The following is a 15884-nucleotide window of genomic DNA, read 5'->3' on the forward strand; positions in this document are numbered from 1 at the left end:
ACCTCAAGGGGGTAGAGTCCATGGGAAAATTGAAAGCTCGTGAAACTTAACATGCATGGTGTCAAGTAGAGTTGTCTATGGGTCGAATAATTCATCTAGTTTATTAGACCCGATTATGGGTCGCGTCATCTACCCAAACTCGAAGGCTCACTCAAAAAGTGATAAGATTTGGGAAAAAATATAGGCCAGAAAAATGAGCTTAGACAAAAAATAATGTCCGTTTTCTAAACAGGCTAGGCCTTGGGTAGGATTTTTTTGCACAGGCCCGTCCTAACCCGAACCAGTTGTTTTGTTGTCATTTCATTATTATGTTGCTAATATTTTGTTGTTATTGTTTGAATATTATATAACTATTGTTTTATTGTTAATTTTGCTACCATATTTTAATGTTTTTAGTGTATTTGATGTATTATATTTTAATTTTTTTTTATATATGGATAGGCGAGGTCGGGCTTGGGTTTAATATATAACATATTTATTTATTTTGATTACATCTTTTTGACACAATACTTAAAACTACTCATAGCCCCTCTTCAACCCATAAATAGGAGGATAATGTGCTTCAACACACTCGAACCCACATCTTTCTGTTTTGGCAACAATGCCCATGCCAAACGAACTAAAATTCAATCGATCTTTCTATTAATATTTTATAACATACATTTTTGTTTTGTTTTGTAAAATCATTATAATATAAAACATTATATGTAAGTTTTCAAAATGAGTTGGGGCTAGGATTAAAAAAAAACATTTCGAAATCGAGATTGAAGTTCATGGCAATACTATGAGGACTTTGCTCGATTTAGTTTGACCCGAATTCAAATTAAATAATAAAAATATTTTTAAAATATAATTTTTAATATTTCAAGATGTATGAAAATTGAAAATAATTCTCACACCAAAACAAAAGTAGAATCTAAACATATATATATATTAAATATTTACTAATGATCTAGTCCTATCTATGATTAATTTAAAGCAAAACAGATTTGAACATATATAAATAAAAAAATTATCTTTAATATTTATTATACAATATATATATTTAAGGTTTATGATTATTCTTTTCAACAATATCATCTGAAGAAACACGGATCCAACCTCTTTGCTATCACTGTTCACAACTAACTCAAATTTAACAGAATCTAAGCTAAGTAAGCCGTTGATTTCGCCAATAAAATAAATAATATGAAATATGAAATAAATCCAGCAAGATAACAGCCAAGAGTTTAAGTTGACCAAAAAATAATAGGATTTGACCAAGAGTTTTAGGGTGGCTTTTTTGTGAATAAGGGCACCCCACCAGCTGGAAAACCCTTACCACAGACAACTTACAAGGTAAATTTTATTTCATGATTAGATTCCATTATTCCTTATGTTCCTCAAAAAGAAAAGATTGATTTTCTGCTGCACCTCTTCTTCTTGATTCAATTCAATTTAATCTATTATTTAATAAAAAGGTTGTGTTATGGGAAAATCATATTATGCTTCTAGGTTTACTGTCTTCTTTCTATGACTTGTCCAATCACTACACACCTGTCATATTGCTGACTTCATCACCTCCATTCAATCCCCATCAATCACAAATTCAGAATGGGTAAATTCCACCCAAGGTCATCGAATTGTTAGTAATTTTATATTTTAGTTACTTAATTTCAAAAAATTTATAAAATGGTCATTTCGAAAATTTTTGTTTGAGTCACTGGGTTGTTAAAATTGTTATTATATGATTTTCCCTATTCGCACCATATACACCAATCGAAAACTCTCGTTCTCTTTTTTTATAGTTCAGATTTTTTTTGAAACATTTTTGAATGGTGGAAATCTATGACCTAAAATCTAAACAATTTTCTGTTTTAATCTTTGGCATAGAAAGTCAGATTTACTTAGATCTAAGACATGTTCTTCTACGTTGTTGATGGGTATTGATCTACTAAATCGATCGTTAATCTTTGCTTAGAGCTCACTAATTAAACTTGTTAAAAGAAATTTAACAATCCAATTATTTAAATAAAAACTTTCGAATAATTAAATGATTTTTTTAGAAGTCGATGAATATGAAATTGGATTATGTTAAAAGGGGGGGTTTTGTGGGGGATGATTGATAATCAATGTGAATCAAATGATGAGCAAGGGCCAAGGGGATGGTCCATGGAAAATCATGTATAATTAAGAGCCATTTAGATCAAATTACATTATGTTATCAAGTATAAGATTTTATTATGAGTTATTATATTTTTGATTGAGTTGATTTTTTTATGAGAAAAAAATTAAACTTGTGGTATTTAGATGTCAAAAAAATAAGTCATAATTGGAGTGATTTTTTTTATACAATGTCGAAATAAGAGAAATAAGGGAGAGGAGTAATACGATCTAAATTCATGCTAAATGAATGTTTGATAAAAATTTTATCTATTACTTCTATATAAGTCGAGACTTTATTGAAGCAATCTTAATATTGCATATTTCTTTACCTCATTTTTAACTACTTTAGTTCATTTTCGTTAAATCAAAATATAATATAATAAATATTAATCATAAATTAACCCTTTTTTATTTTTTTATATATTCTCACAAGCAACATTTAATTATATTTATTTATAAAAATGAGTTTTGTGTTTAAAAACTTAACATTTTGTCTATTTATATTTTTTTTTTATATTTTCAGACTTAACTTTCACTCTTAATATAATTCAATAATAAAATTAGTAAATTGTAATTTTAAATAGTTTTATATTTTGTCGAATAAAAAACTAAATCTTACTTTATAGTTAAACGAATCAAACAAAATTAATCTATTAGTAAAAAAACTTAATTTTTTTAAATCTAATTTTTTCTATTACTTTTAATGAAAAGATGTTTAAATAAAAAGATAATGCGAAATAATATTTTTAATTAATGTAATACAAATAATACCAACTACAATCATAGTGTTGTATTTTTACATTGTATTGATGTGATTTTTTAAAAATATTACTAAAAATTATGAAAAGAAATGAAGAGGGGGTTAGTTGGCAATGAGAGAGAAACAAGTGAGTAACAGCAAAGAGAAGACTGTCTTAGAATAGTTGGCAAAATGTGTCAGTAATGGGAAATAAATAAATAAAGTAAAATGATCAAAGAAGGAAGCAAAGCTAGCTTGGCCTTGAAGAGAAGAACATCTCCAATGGCATCTAAGTTAAATATTGTTTAAATATTGAAAAAAGGGAAAAAAAAACACTTATAAATAAATCAAAAGATAAAAAATTTAGCAAAGGCAAAAAAAGTAGCTTAGGTTCTGTAATAATTTAGGAACAAAGAGCAGTTGAGTGCAGTAGTTAGTATGTCTTTTAAAAACAAGCAAAGTTCCAATCTTTAATCTTTCTTACATCAAAACACACAGTCTCTCTTATATGCTTTCTCTCTCTCTAGCCTTATAGGTTCTCTTTATATATATATATATTAAAGGTTGGAATTTGATGCTTTGTTTGGTACAAGTGCCAAGTTGGTGAATTTGGTTTCCCTCAGGTGGAATTTTAAGCTTAGCAAACATTTGATGCTTTTAGAGGTAACCATAAAAAAATACCCAATTTAGGGGAACTATGAATTTAGACTCTGCCCCCCTCATTTCAGTTCTTGCATAATTCAAAGTTAGGGGAAAAAAATTGGATGCTTTGATAATAGTCTCTCAAAAAAGGGGTTTTTTTCCCTTTTCTTTGTTATTGGAGAGTGTTTTAGGGTCTTGATTTACTTTGCTCTCATCATCTTTGTACTAGTTCTTGTAAAGTTCATTCATTTATGATATTATCATCAAATTTAGAATCTGGGTTTCTTGTATTTTCTCATTTTTTTTAGGTTGTTTTTACCTTAGTTTGATCTTAGTAAAGCATTGGTCTTTATCTAGGATCTGGTTTTTTAAAAATTCAATCTTTTTTTGTTTGTCTTACAGAAGAGTAGATTTTGATCCTTGGGGGGGACTTTTGAAAGAGAAGAGGTAAACAATTTAGTCCCTGTGAGATTCCATGGCTGATGCATTGGATTTGGTCCTTTTTTACTTTAACATCCTCTTAGTTCTATAAAGCCGCCAACATTATATTTTGTTTTCCTTGGTCAAAGCAACTTGGTTCAGGTCTAGGTTAGCTTAGAATTTGGGGGTGTTTTTAGGGTTGGAACTTAGAGCTATGGCTAGTGATGGTAATGATGATTTAGGGTTTAAACACCATAGCCTTATGAATACTAACAACCCTTTGTGCGACAAAGTTGATGGAATGGCATTGAGTTCGATGTATAATACCAAGTCTTCGAATTCATCGGATCCTTTCTTTGGTTCCGGTTGGGATCCGATCGTTTCGTTGAATCAAAGTGAAAGCCTTGGAGGTGGTTCTTCAATGGTTTCTCATAGTGGATTTGCCAATTCTCATTACCCTCTCCTAATGGAGAATCAGGGTATTTGTGGGACTTCCCATTTTTCCCAGTATCAATCCGATCCGAGTTTTGTTGAGTTGGTTCCGAAGATCCAAGGATTTGGTTGTGGGAATTTGTCGGAAATGGTTGGTCCGATGAGCTTACCACATTGTACCCAGGGTTATGCTATGAATCATGAGGGTGGCATTGAAAGGGCTTCGACAAATAGTACGCAATCTCGTGATGATCGTCAAATTTCAGAGGAGGGTGTTGTTGGTGCTTCACCGAATAGGAAGTGTCGAAAACGAGTTCATGAAGCAAACCAGGTATATTGTTTGATTGAATCGCAATAGTTTTGAAATTTTCGAGCATGATTATAATCGACTTTGTTATTTGTATTAGAATGCTGATGAAGAGCTGAAAAAGGATCCTTCAGGAGAAAGCTGTGATGTTCAGAAAGAACATGATTCCAAGAAACAGAAAACCGAACAAAATGCAACTGCTAATTCACGCGGTAAACAAGTTGTGAAACAAGCTAAAGACAGTTCTCAAACCGGAGAAGCTCCTAAAGAAAATTACATCCATGTTAGAGCTCGAAGGGGCCAGGCTACAAACAGTCACAGCTTGGCAGAAAGGGTGACTTATTGTTTTCATATCGAATGTATGATGTTTTTTTTGTGTTTTTAGCTTCATATTGAATCCAGAAATATTTCTGATTGTAGGTGAGAAGGGAAAAGATAAGTGAGAGGATGAAATTGCTTCAAGAACTTGTACCGGGATGCAATAAGGTAACTAGACCAATCAGGGTTTCATAATAGACTCTTTACTTAAAATGATAACAAATCATAGATTATTTGATTCGGTTTTGTTGTTTTAGATTACTGGGAAAGCTGTAATGCTTGATGAGATAATCAACTATGTCCAGTCACTGCAACAACAGGTTGAGGTACGAAGCCACGACCAGTTTTTTTTCGTTTTACAGTAATACAATTAAGGAACTATACAAAAACTTCGAATCTAGAAGTATAGTAGGGAAATTTGCTTCATTTGAATAATCGGACTGTCTTTCTTTCCTCGGTAAAATCCTTGGCTTAGGCCAGTAACTAACTACGAGCACCTCCCTTGGAAATGTTGTATTGCAGTTTTTTGCAGTATGATGTTTAGGACCGAATATTTTGATGATTTATTCCCTTTCTTCTTCTTTGTAGTTTTTGTCAATGAAACTTGCCACTGTCAACCCGGAGCTGAACATCGATTTAGAGAGAATTCTATCAAAAGAGGTAAGTTAATTCTTCGAATACAATTGAGAAATTATATATACCATCAATAATGATTATGAATCCTTACTCTCTCTCCCGTAATAGATTCTTCATTCGCGAGGCGGAAATGCAGCAGTTGTCGGGTTCAATCCCGGGATAAACTTGTCTCACCCTTTCTCCTCCGGTATCTTTCCCGGAACAATCTCGGGCATCCCAAACACAAATCCGCAATTCCCTCCCTTTCCACCTCAGGTAATCAATATAAGGATCAAAGTCATTTCCTTTCTCGCCTTTTCTTCATCGAAACATTTTTTATCCAAACGAATTCCGGTTTTCTTACAGACTGTACTAGACAATGAGCTTCAAAATCTTTTTCAAATGGGATTTGACTCAAGTTCAGCCATGGACAGTTTGGGACCAATTGGTATCTCATTCATTCAAGCATTGTAGTTATACTTTTTGTTATATTGGTTTTCCATGTTTTTTAATTTCAAGTTCGGATCATTTTCAGGTCGGTTAAAACCGGGGCTTTGATAGATCGAAGAAGTTCAAATATATTAAAAAAAAAGGCTTAATTCCTTCTAACCAAGCATTGAAATGTTTTCAAGTTGACTGCGGATTTTAAACTTATATGGGAAAAGCGAATTGAAGAACAAAAAAATTGTTCAGGTGTATAGGTGGGTTTTTTTTTTTAACTGTTAAAAGTTATTTTCCTAATTTTTAGACAAGGGAAAGATGAAATGTCGGAATTACAGATGATGTATATCGGATGTTGGAATTTTTTTTGTTTTGGTAATTGGTATTTTGTAGGGGGTTTGATGGTTGTTTTTGAAAGCTTGGGTAATTGTTTTAAGAAAATTTTCTTGTAAACAAGTTCATTTTTCCTCTGCAAATTTTCTTGGTAACCAAACATGTTTTTGGTTAGTCCATTGGATAATGCTATGGTTGAATCTGATTAGGAGAGACATGGATGGGACTTTAAATTTATCCAAAACTTGAAAGGCTCATTTCAGAACTCGCAATAATAATGAAAAAAAGGGGTCTTCAACCAGTTCAGAGTAATTCGGAATGCTTGAATAGGGAACCAATAAGATTGAAGAATTTGTGTATAGTTGGACCCGATTCCATGACATATGGCATAAAAGTCATTTATGGGGAAGAATGTTATTACTTAAGCTCCATAAATGACCTGTATACCATAAGTCATAGGGTCGAGTTCAATCGTGGGCAAATTCTTCAATTTTCTTGGTTTTGTTTGTTTAGGCACTCTGAAGTGTTCTCAATCGAGGTCTATAGCCTTCAACAGTTCTCTAAGTTCAAGGTTTGATGTGTTTCAAGAGTTAGCTTTAGAATTTGAGACGCACAAGAAAATGATGTTCTTTTTAAAAAAATGAAGGATTTTAAAAGCCAAATTAATTTAAAAAATAATTTGGAAGCTATCAAAATAAAGTGTGATTCATTTTAAAAAAGAAAATCATGAATTAAAAAAGAAACTTGTTATCTTAGAAAACTCTTTGTTATCTGATCAGTGACGAGTGATAAGTGATTGTTTTAGCTACACTTATCTGATCAGTGATAAGTGACAAGTGATGAGTGGTAGCTTTAGCTACACTTATCTGATCAGGGACAAGTGACAAGTGATAAATGTGATCCCTGTAAGACCATGGCAAGGCTATGACTTCGGAAAGTGCTAAGTGATCATACGTAAAACCATAGTTATACTATAACAAAGTGGAAGTGAAGTACTCAATTTTTCATAACCGTTTCCTAATTTGATTAAGGATGGTAAGTGATAAATGGGCCCAAAAGAATTATAATAAATGGATAAGTAGTAGTGAATTTATACCAGGATGATGAGTTGAGTTGATGTTGTTATTTAAGCTAAAGTAACATTTTCATTGCAAACTTAAGAATTTCATAAATGTGTTAATGAATGGTATAATCGATAAACGTTGAGTTAAATGGTAAATACGTATTAGTATTGAGCTTAATGATTTGAATTGTGAACATGAGAAATTTGTAAATTGTATGAAATGGAAATGAAACATTGAATTATTGAGACTTGTGAATTACATGAATATGTATCGGGTCTCGTAGGTCCTATTTATTATGAATATAATATTTTGAGGATATATTATGAAGAATTATAAAAGCATGTTAATAATTTGAAAGTTTTAATTTAGATGAAGTTTTGTAACTTGGTTAAATACGTTTACAAGTGTATGTGTTCTAGTAATGCCTCGTATCCTATTCTGGTGTCGAATACGGGTAAAGGGTGTTACATTCGAACTGATTAAAATGTCATTTTCAAAGCAAAAATAAATTTTAAAGATTTTATATCAAACTTTGTTTATCCATGTAGATAAGGTATATTTTAGTATAAATTAATTGTTAATAGGTTATTTTATAATTTGTTTATAGATATATTCATATAGGTTGTATATACTTTCTTTTTTTTCTAATGTAAGCATGTTTGAAATATGAGATATGTGCTATATATGTTCTTAGCTAAGTGTATGTACAATTCAAGCATGTTAGTATCATGTCATTTGGCTGCTATCATGTTAGTATCATGTACAATTCAAGCGATCGTTGTGATTTGAAAATCATACAAATGATATATTTTATAGCATTCTTTCGCGAAAGAATAGATAATTAGATACGGTGGGGATGTTGGTCTTGTGAACTTTTAAGATGCAAATGAATATAAAGTTTCGCTGTGTGGTGTAGAAAATTAACATAGTTATGTGGAAATTTGGGGATGAGATATAAGCCCATGATATTTAAGTCACTCATGATGGAAACTCGACTCAAGTCTTGAGTTCAATGAGACAAAATACATTATCAATATGTGACTGCTAGCACTATAAAATATTAAATAATATATCATCCAGGATGAAAAGTGCTAGGTATACGTAATGATAAATGGAAGGACGGGCATTATACTCTTAATAGACCCATAACATAAATATATTAGAGTGTTACATTTATGGAAACACTTTCGATGGGATCTATCTATCTATGTGAGTGGAAGTGAAGCTGCTTCTAGGAGTTTAAGATTTCAAGATATCAATGAATTTAGATACGCTTCCACATATAATTTTATTCTTGATTTATTCTTTAATCATCTGACATAACATATTCTAATTTATTAAATTTTATATTAGAATTTTACGATTATAACAAATCATCCTCTCCTTATCTATGTAATTCATGTATATATTATGGTTCATGAATTGTGGCTTAATCCAAATCACAAACAGTGTTAGATAATCCTTTTAATCCATTTTTTTGGTAATTGGAATTTGTATTGGCGTATTGCACTTTTAAGAGGAAGATTTAGGTTTAAACTTTAAAGATGATACTAATAAAAAAGACAATTATAAATTCTAAAAAGGTTAATCTATATAGATAATAAAACGAATATATATGATAAAAACCCGAAAAATTTTAACGGTTTGAGTAATTTGGACTACACTTTAGTATTAAAAAATATGAATTAAATTGTTAAATTAATGTATAGACATGAACCTATATACAATTTTTGTCGTACAAGTGTTTGATGCCACTTGTTGCAGCTGTTGGCTGCATGCTGAAACTGGACCATGGATTTCAGATTTTTTTTCAGATTTCAGTTTCATTGAATTTAAAGCTCCCTTGAGGATGTAAAAACTGTAAATAAAAGACATTCCCCAATTGACTTTTTAGTCATAGTTCATGCACTAACTCCTTCATCTCATCTATCCTCGGAAACATGTTCTGTTTTTCCTTTGCTTTCAATTAACATCAATTCAATTTTCTTTGTTCTTTTGTCATTTTCTTGAGAAAACTCTCGGTGGGAAAATATATTATGGAAAAAGGAAAAACAACAATCCATGGGGGATCCCATCCTACATATCCTAGTGTGGTCCAGCTGCTTCCCAACCATAAATTCGGTGAGCCAGCTCTGAGTATGGGCTACGAACCCACGGTTCAATGACTAGGACACTGGTTGGACCCCATTTGCTTCTCACCTACCCAATTTACGTATTTTAGTGTCACCATCTCATTTAAGAGTTCGATTTTTGCTCAACTATTACCGTAAGTGACACCTTAATTTCAAAAAAGAAAATCTTAAACCTACCATTTTCCTATCTCAATGGTACTTTGAGAAATGAAAACAAGTTCATTTTTAAAGCTTATTTTAGATAAAAAAAATTATCATGAAAATCCATGTATTGAAAGTCAGATTACATTTTATCTTTTTCACTCAAAAATAAATAAATTAATTCCTATACATTACTTCAAAAAGTAAATCGATCATTTCTATTAAAAATTTTATGGTAAATGTGGCTAACAAAATAACCAAACAATAACACATTATGTACCACCTGTTGATATATAAAAATCAAATTTTAATAAAACAATTTATTTACTCTTTAATTTCACGTACAAAAATTAATTAATTAAATTTTTTTAAAATAAAAGACATCTATCTTGGTACCTCTATGTTACCTCTATGTTACGTTCACCATTTTTCCATGAAATCAAAAGGGATGTTAAGGAATACATATATATATGTATATGTGTATGTGTATATAAAAACAATGCACAATGCTTTGGAACTGTAATCGAATTCCTCGTTGATTTTTGAACAACAATTTTTTCTTACAAAAGAATCACAGACATGCTGAAAGAGTATCACCATTTTCAAGTGTACCTATGTCCAAATTGAGTCCCATCGTTCTATCAATGTTAAAACACAATTTCTCCTTCGTATCAGGTGGACCCTAGAACCGAAATCTCGAGGATAGAAGACGATGAACACTGCTCTCAGCCAACCCTCTCCGCCCGAAGTTTTCATTTGGTAACCACCCGAGTTCGAGTCCGCCTGTATTTACATCGACCACACTTCTTATAAAACCTGCTCACCAATTAAGTCTAGACCAACAAGAAGGAAAGATATCCCTTGAAATAGCAAGAAATAAAAATGGATACCCTGTGCTGATAAAAGACTCCTAGCTGAAGCTGTTAATAGAAGGAATGCTAAAGCTAGTTCCTTTGTATACATCCTATTATGCTTCTTTTGCCTACTCTTTTGTTCTCGAAGAATATCGGTTTTTGTTTCGTCAAGATTGGGTTCGGATTCCTCGCGCTGTTGTTTTGTTTCTTTCTCGACCAAGGATACAAGATCACCCTCGGATGATCGACCTGATTTCTTCGTAACAACCCATTCGTATGCGCTACCAAGTTGGAAAAGACCGGAGATCATGGCGTTGAACTTGGTCACCGACATGGTATTCTCGAAAAGAAGGTAAGGTACAATGAATGGGAATGATTTCGGGGTTGGAAGGATGTTTAGGAACGACATTGTAGCAGGGATATAACAGACTACCCATGCCGGAAGCTCGGCCTCGGGAATGAACATTGTCATGGGGAGAATTATGCAGAAAAGAGTGAACGAATAAAACGGTAGGATCAGCTTTCGAAGCAAAAAGAACAGAAAGATCATATTGAATTTCTTCCACATACTGATCTGCATCGATCGAAATACATAACAAGAACAATAAGAATCGATCAAGAATTACGGGTTTTAAAAGTGTTTCAAAAAAGCATTCACCTTAGCACGAATAATATCCGGCAAACAAAGACGAAACAACTGCATCGGTCCTGAATGCCATCTATGTTGTTGTTTCCTATAAGCTTCATAAGATTCAGGAAGCTCACATTGACACTGAAACAGTTAACAAAACCCGGAAAAACATTACAAAATGAATGGCAGCTAAATTCAACTACCAATAACTAAACTTGAGCTATACCTCGACATCATTGAGGAAAACGAATTTCCATCCATGAAGATGAGCACGGACCGCGATATCCATGTCCTCAACGGTTGTTCTTTCCAACCAACCACCGGATTCCTCCAACGCCTTAATCCTCCAAACCCCGGCAGTACCATTAAACCCGAAGAAATTTATGAAAACACCATTCACTTGTTGTTCTACCTCAAAGTGAAATGACAAATTAACATTTTGCAATCTAGTTAGTAAATTCTCATCTTTATTAACAAAGGACCACCTTGCTTGAACCAGCCCTACATCCTCATTATCCTGTAAGAATTACAACAACAACAAAAAAAAAAACACAACTAATTTCACTGCCAATTAATTCTAAAACATACACGATACATCAAGGAAAACAGTTACCTTAAAATGGGGAATGGTTCGTTTTAAAAAATCGGGTGCCGGTTGGAAATCAGCGTCGAAAATGGCAACGAATTCGTATTCTTTAACGTAACTATAACTCATGCCGGACTTAAGATTACCAGCTTTATAACCATCTCTGATCACACGGTGGCGATATACAATCCGGGCACCGTCTTGTTGCCATTTATGTACTTCTTCTTTAATAAGCAGCTGTGTTGTTGGCTCATCAGAATCATCCAATACTTGTATCAAAATCTTCGATTTTGGCCAATCTAAATTACAAACTGCAGCTATTGATTGTTGATAAACCTGCAAAAATACAAAAAAAAGGAGCAAAATTTAAGCAGGGGTTTATCATAAAATGATTAAAAAAGGGTCTTTTTGTGTGTGTTTTTTCTGGGCTTTAATTTTTATTACCTCTTTTTCGTTGCACATAGGGATTTGAACGAGGACCATTGGGAAGAAACCATATTCTTCGAGGTCAACAATGGCGTCTTGTTTAGGGATTGGTTTGATTTTCTTGAACCGGATCCAAAAGCAACCCAAACAGAGTACAAGCCGGTCCAAGCTTTGTACAATGAAGAGGATGATACAGACATTTGCGAGGAATTGAAGAGGTGGAGCTAAATACCCGACCCGAATCAAAACCCAACGAGTATACAACCCGTCGAACAAATCCCTAACACCGAACGGCGCCGTAAAAATGTACTGTAATTGGAGTTTCGGGGCACCGAAATGCCAACCTTTGAAATACGCGGCGATTTCGAAACCGAGTAATAACAAGGATAACCAAAGGAACGCTTTGATGCAGTTATAGAACCGGGTTTTAACAGTTTTGTTTTCGGTCGAGGGAGTGCTGTCGTTGTTGTCGGTTTGACCGGAGATGACTCGGCGACGTATGGTTGAACCGAGACTGAACAATGTGGAAGCAACGGAGGTTAAACAACCGGCGGCACGGTGAGCTTTCAAGAGGAGTACCCAAGTGAGTTGTTTCGCGTTTTTGCCACGCGCTTTCTCTTGCGTGACCGTCGACGTTTGAAAATCGGATTCCGATGGAGCTTCAAGTTCAACCATTGACCAGTTTGGGTTCTCCATTGTGACGACGACCGGAGTTCCTTTATGACTTCCTTTTCCCCACCAATTAAACGACGGCAGCGCCATTGTTGTGTTTGAAGCTTTTCTCTTGGGTTAACCGTTAATGCTGTAATAAGAAAAAAAGAACTAACAAATTAACACCATTGTTGAAATATGAAGAAAAACAAAGCTTCCCTTTAATGGCGAATCGAAATTTACACCAAATATTAAAAATCTAAACTCTGGGTTTTGAAGATGAAGCTTTCACAGTTAAAAAAAAAAAGGAAGTTCCACAAAAAGCTCTTCCTATTCAATTACAGCTTGCAAAAAAGGACATGGCTTTAAAAACCCAAAAAGAAAAAAAAATGGAAAGAAAAAAAGATGGTAACAGCTCAACAGGTCTTTGATTTTGATATTATGTAAAAGAAAATGAATTGTTTTTGAAATTATTATGTTTTGGGAGAAAAAAAAATCGAATTTTTACATACTTTTTTTTTTATGACAGACAGAAAACACGACAGTGTGCTGTCTTTCAAAATCAAAGGATTCAAAAAAGACAAAACAAAAACAATTCCTTTTTACCAAATCTTAATTAATTTAACACACAACTGATTTTGTTAATGCATGTTTTCTTTTGTTAAACTTGATATTTTTCTCCATATTTTGTAAAAGTTATGAATTTAGTTTTTATATTTTTAGTTCTTGCACATTTTGAATTTTTTAATTTAAGTCCTTATGCTTTTTTATTTTTGAATTTAATCCTAACTCAACTATTTAGAAGTTGCTCACGTAAAGGTTAAATCTTTCAAAATGATTAAATAAGATCCTAACCTTTATTAAATAAGAACTTAGCCCAATTTGTGGAAAAAGCTAAGTAAATGTTTACGTGTTTAGAATAAAACACATAACATCTGAATCAGATATTGTGTGGAAAAAGAAAAACTGTCAAAACATAATTTGAAACATGATATATGACATTTGAAAAGCCCTTATTTGAACACTTTTGAAAAGGTTTGACCCTTATTTGAGTACTTTTATCAAGTTTAGCCTCTTATATGACTATTTTGAAAGGTTTTATCTTTATGTGAGCAACCCCTAAAAGGTTAAGCCCCAATTTGAGCATTTAGTCTTAAATTTGTTTGGTTAAAGTCAATTACTAGTCCTACGCTATGTGTACTGTTGTAGATTTAGCATATCTTCTCCAAATGTATCATCCTAAGTTCGTAGTTTTTTTCGAATTTTGAAATTCCAATATTGACGCAAATGACAATCATTAATTCATTAACTGGATTTTTAGAGGGTACTATGTGAAAATAATAGATTGACATAGCATTAGACATATGATAATATGTTTGTCTCAGTAAATTTCAGAAATAACACAATTTAATGAATTTAACAACTACTATTTCATAAAGACTCAAATTTTAAAATTTAAAAAGTACAAGGATTAATAGCATAATTTAACCATTTATTGTTGATAGTTACAATGAAGAATTTCACGAAACAAGGACCTTTAGATTTCCGATAAGGACCGTTTTTTTTCTTTCCAAACTTTTTTTTCAACCAATGCTTTTAAACTGTAATAATAAATCAAACAACTTATCTAGAAACCCTAACCCTAAATTAATAAAGGGTAATTTATTTTAAAGTGAGATTTAACAAGAAAACAAAAAGGAAACAAATTATGTTACTGAAATTGTAAAAAAAAAAATTGTGGTACTAAAAAGGAAAAAAAATCTAATTTGGTTTTTTAAAGAAAATTAATGATTCCTAAGTGTCCGTACGGTTGGGGTAACTAGATTAATTGTGGGTAATTTATAATTCGCACCTTAATCAATTTTGGTTATTCAGAAATCATTCAAGCATTAAATCTCTAATGATGGCTGATTGTATACGTCAGATTATATTCATATCATTTTACATTTTCATATTAGCCACCTAACGTGTAAATCGTTTTCATTTTAGTCGTTAAAACAAATATTTTTTAAGTCGGCATAATTTGGTTATTGTACTTTTAAGTTCACACAAATTGGATTTAATATCATTAGTAAATATTTCAATTAAAATGTCGAGGCAACATTATGATTAAAAGTACACATTTTAACTTATCATATTAAGATAATATTTTTTTTAATGTTAAAAAGTGCTTTTAAGAAAAATTCTTGTCGGCATTTTGATTGAACTAGTTGAGGATGATAATTATTTGGAATGACTAATGTCATCAAAAAAGTAGATAAAAATAAAATATAAAGATCAAATCTCAAATGTAATCCTAATAGATGGATCAAAATTGAAATTTAACCATTACAAAAAAATGACAAAAGAGAGCAGTGACATGTGTCATGTAGCCACCCTTTTATACAACATTAGGTATAGATAGTCAAAATACTCGATCCTAACGTTTAATAAGCCACCGACAGTTTTATTGATAAAATATTTTAATTAATAAATTACGTTATTATTAATAGGAATAATGAACAACAGTAATATAAAAACATGACATATAGTATAAATAATAAATAATTTACTATAAATTAATGCACAAATGTCATACCTATGAAGTAATCTAAAATAAATTGTTGAAATTTATATCCTAACCTCGAAATCATCAAATCAACTTGACGATGAGTATTGATTAGTCAAAAACAGATTGCCAAAAGCCTCCAAAAGACCCATCACATCAATAGTGTACAAAAGGCTAAGTCTCATGTAGCGTATCCTTCTCCTCATCACCTTGAATCTATCACCATAACTATAATTTATCATGATAAAGCTTTTCAAGAATGATTCATATTAGATCTGGTGATACATTTATATTGATAAATCTCATGTTGAAAAATATTGACATTACATGTTATTATGATAGTCCAAATTAAAAATGAGTTAATTTGGTTAAGGTTTATTGGACTTTAATTATTAAATAAAGTATGGGTCAAATATGCGTAAATACTCTAGTAACTCATTTTTGATTGATGATGGACTG

At 31.9% G+C, this 15884-nt stretch overlaps 2 protein-coding genes across 3 annotated transcripts; one reads left to right on the forward strand and one right to left on the reverse strand.

The window, feature by feature from the left end:
- The first annotated feature begins 3110 nt into the window (after positions 1-3110).
- On the forward strand, positions 3111-6512 carry LOC107938323 (transcription factor bHLH74). Of its 2 annotated transcripts, XM_016871429.2 has the most exons (9): positions 3113-3547; positions 3929-4709; positions 4786-5019; positions 5106-5171; positions 5261-5329; positions 5592-5663; positions 5748-5894; positions 5985-6066; positions 6154-6512. In XM_016871429.2, exons 2-9 carry the CDS (start codon positions 4161-4163, stop codon positions 6174-6176), a joined length of 1242 nt encoding a protein of 413 aa, XP_016726918.1. In that variant the 5' UTR covers positions 3113-3547; positions 3929-4160; the 3' UTR covers positions 6177-6512. The 2 variants fall into 2 exon arrangements, with proteins under 2 accessions (XP_016726920.1, XP_016726918.1); XM_016871431.2 differs by lacking the exon at positions 5985-6066 and having other exon boundaries at positions 3111-3547.
- Positions 6513-10239: 3727 nt separating this feature from the next.
- On the reverse strand, positions 10240-13527 carry LOC107938322 (probable xyloglucan glycosyltransferase 12). The gene is made up of 5 exons (XM_016871428.2): positions 12245-13527; positions 11828-12136; positions 11441-11731; positions 11242-11355; positions 10240-11157 (listed from the first exon to the last, which is right to left on the reverse strand). The coding sequence occupies exons 1-5, from the start codon at positions 12986-12988 to the stop codon at positions 10537-10539; spliced, it is 2079 nt and encodes a 692-aa protein (XP_016726917.1). The 5' UTR covers positions 12989-13527; the 3' UTR covers positions 10240-10536.
- Between the last annotated feature and the right edge of the window lie 2357 nt (positions 13528-15884).

Source organism: Gossypium hirsutum, chromosome D06 (genome assembly GCF_007990345.1).
Source record: "Gossypium hirsutum isolate 1008001.06 chromosome D06, Gossypium_hirsutum_v2.1, whole genome shotgun sequence".
Taxonomy (NCBI): Eukaryota; Viridiplantae; Streptophyta; class Magnoliopsida; order Malvales; family Malvaceae; genus Gossypium; species Gossypium hirsutum.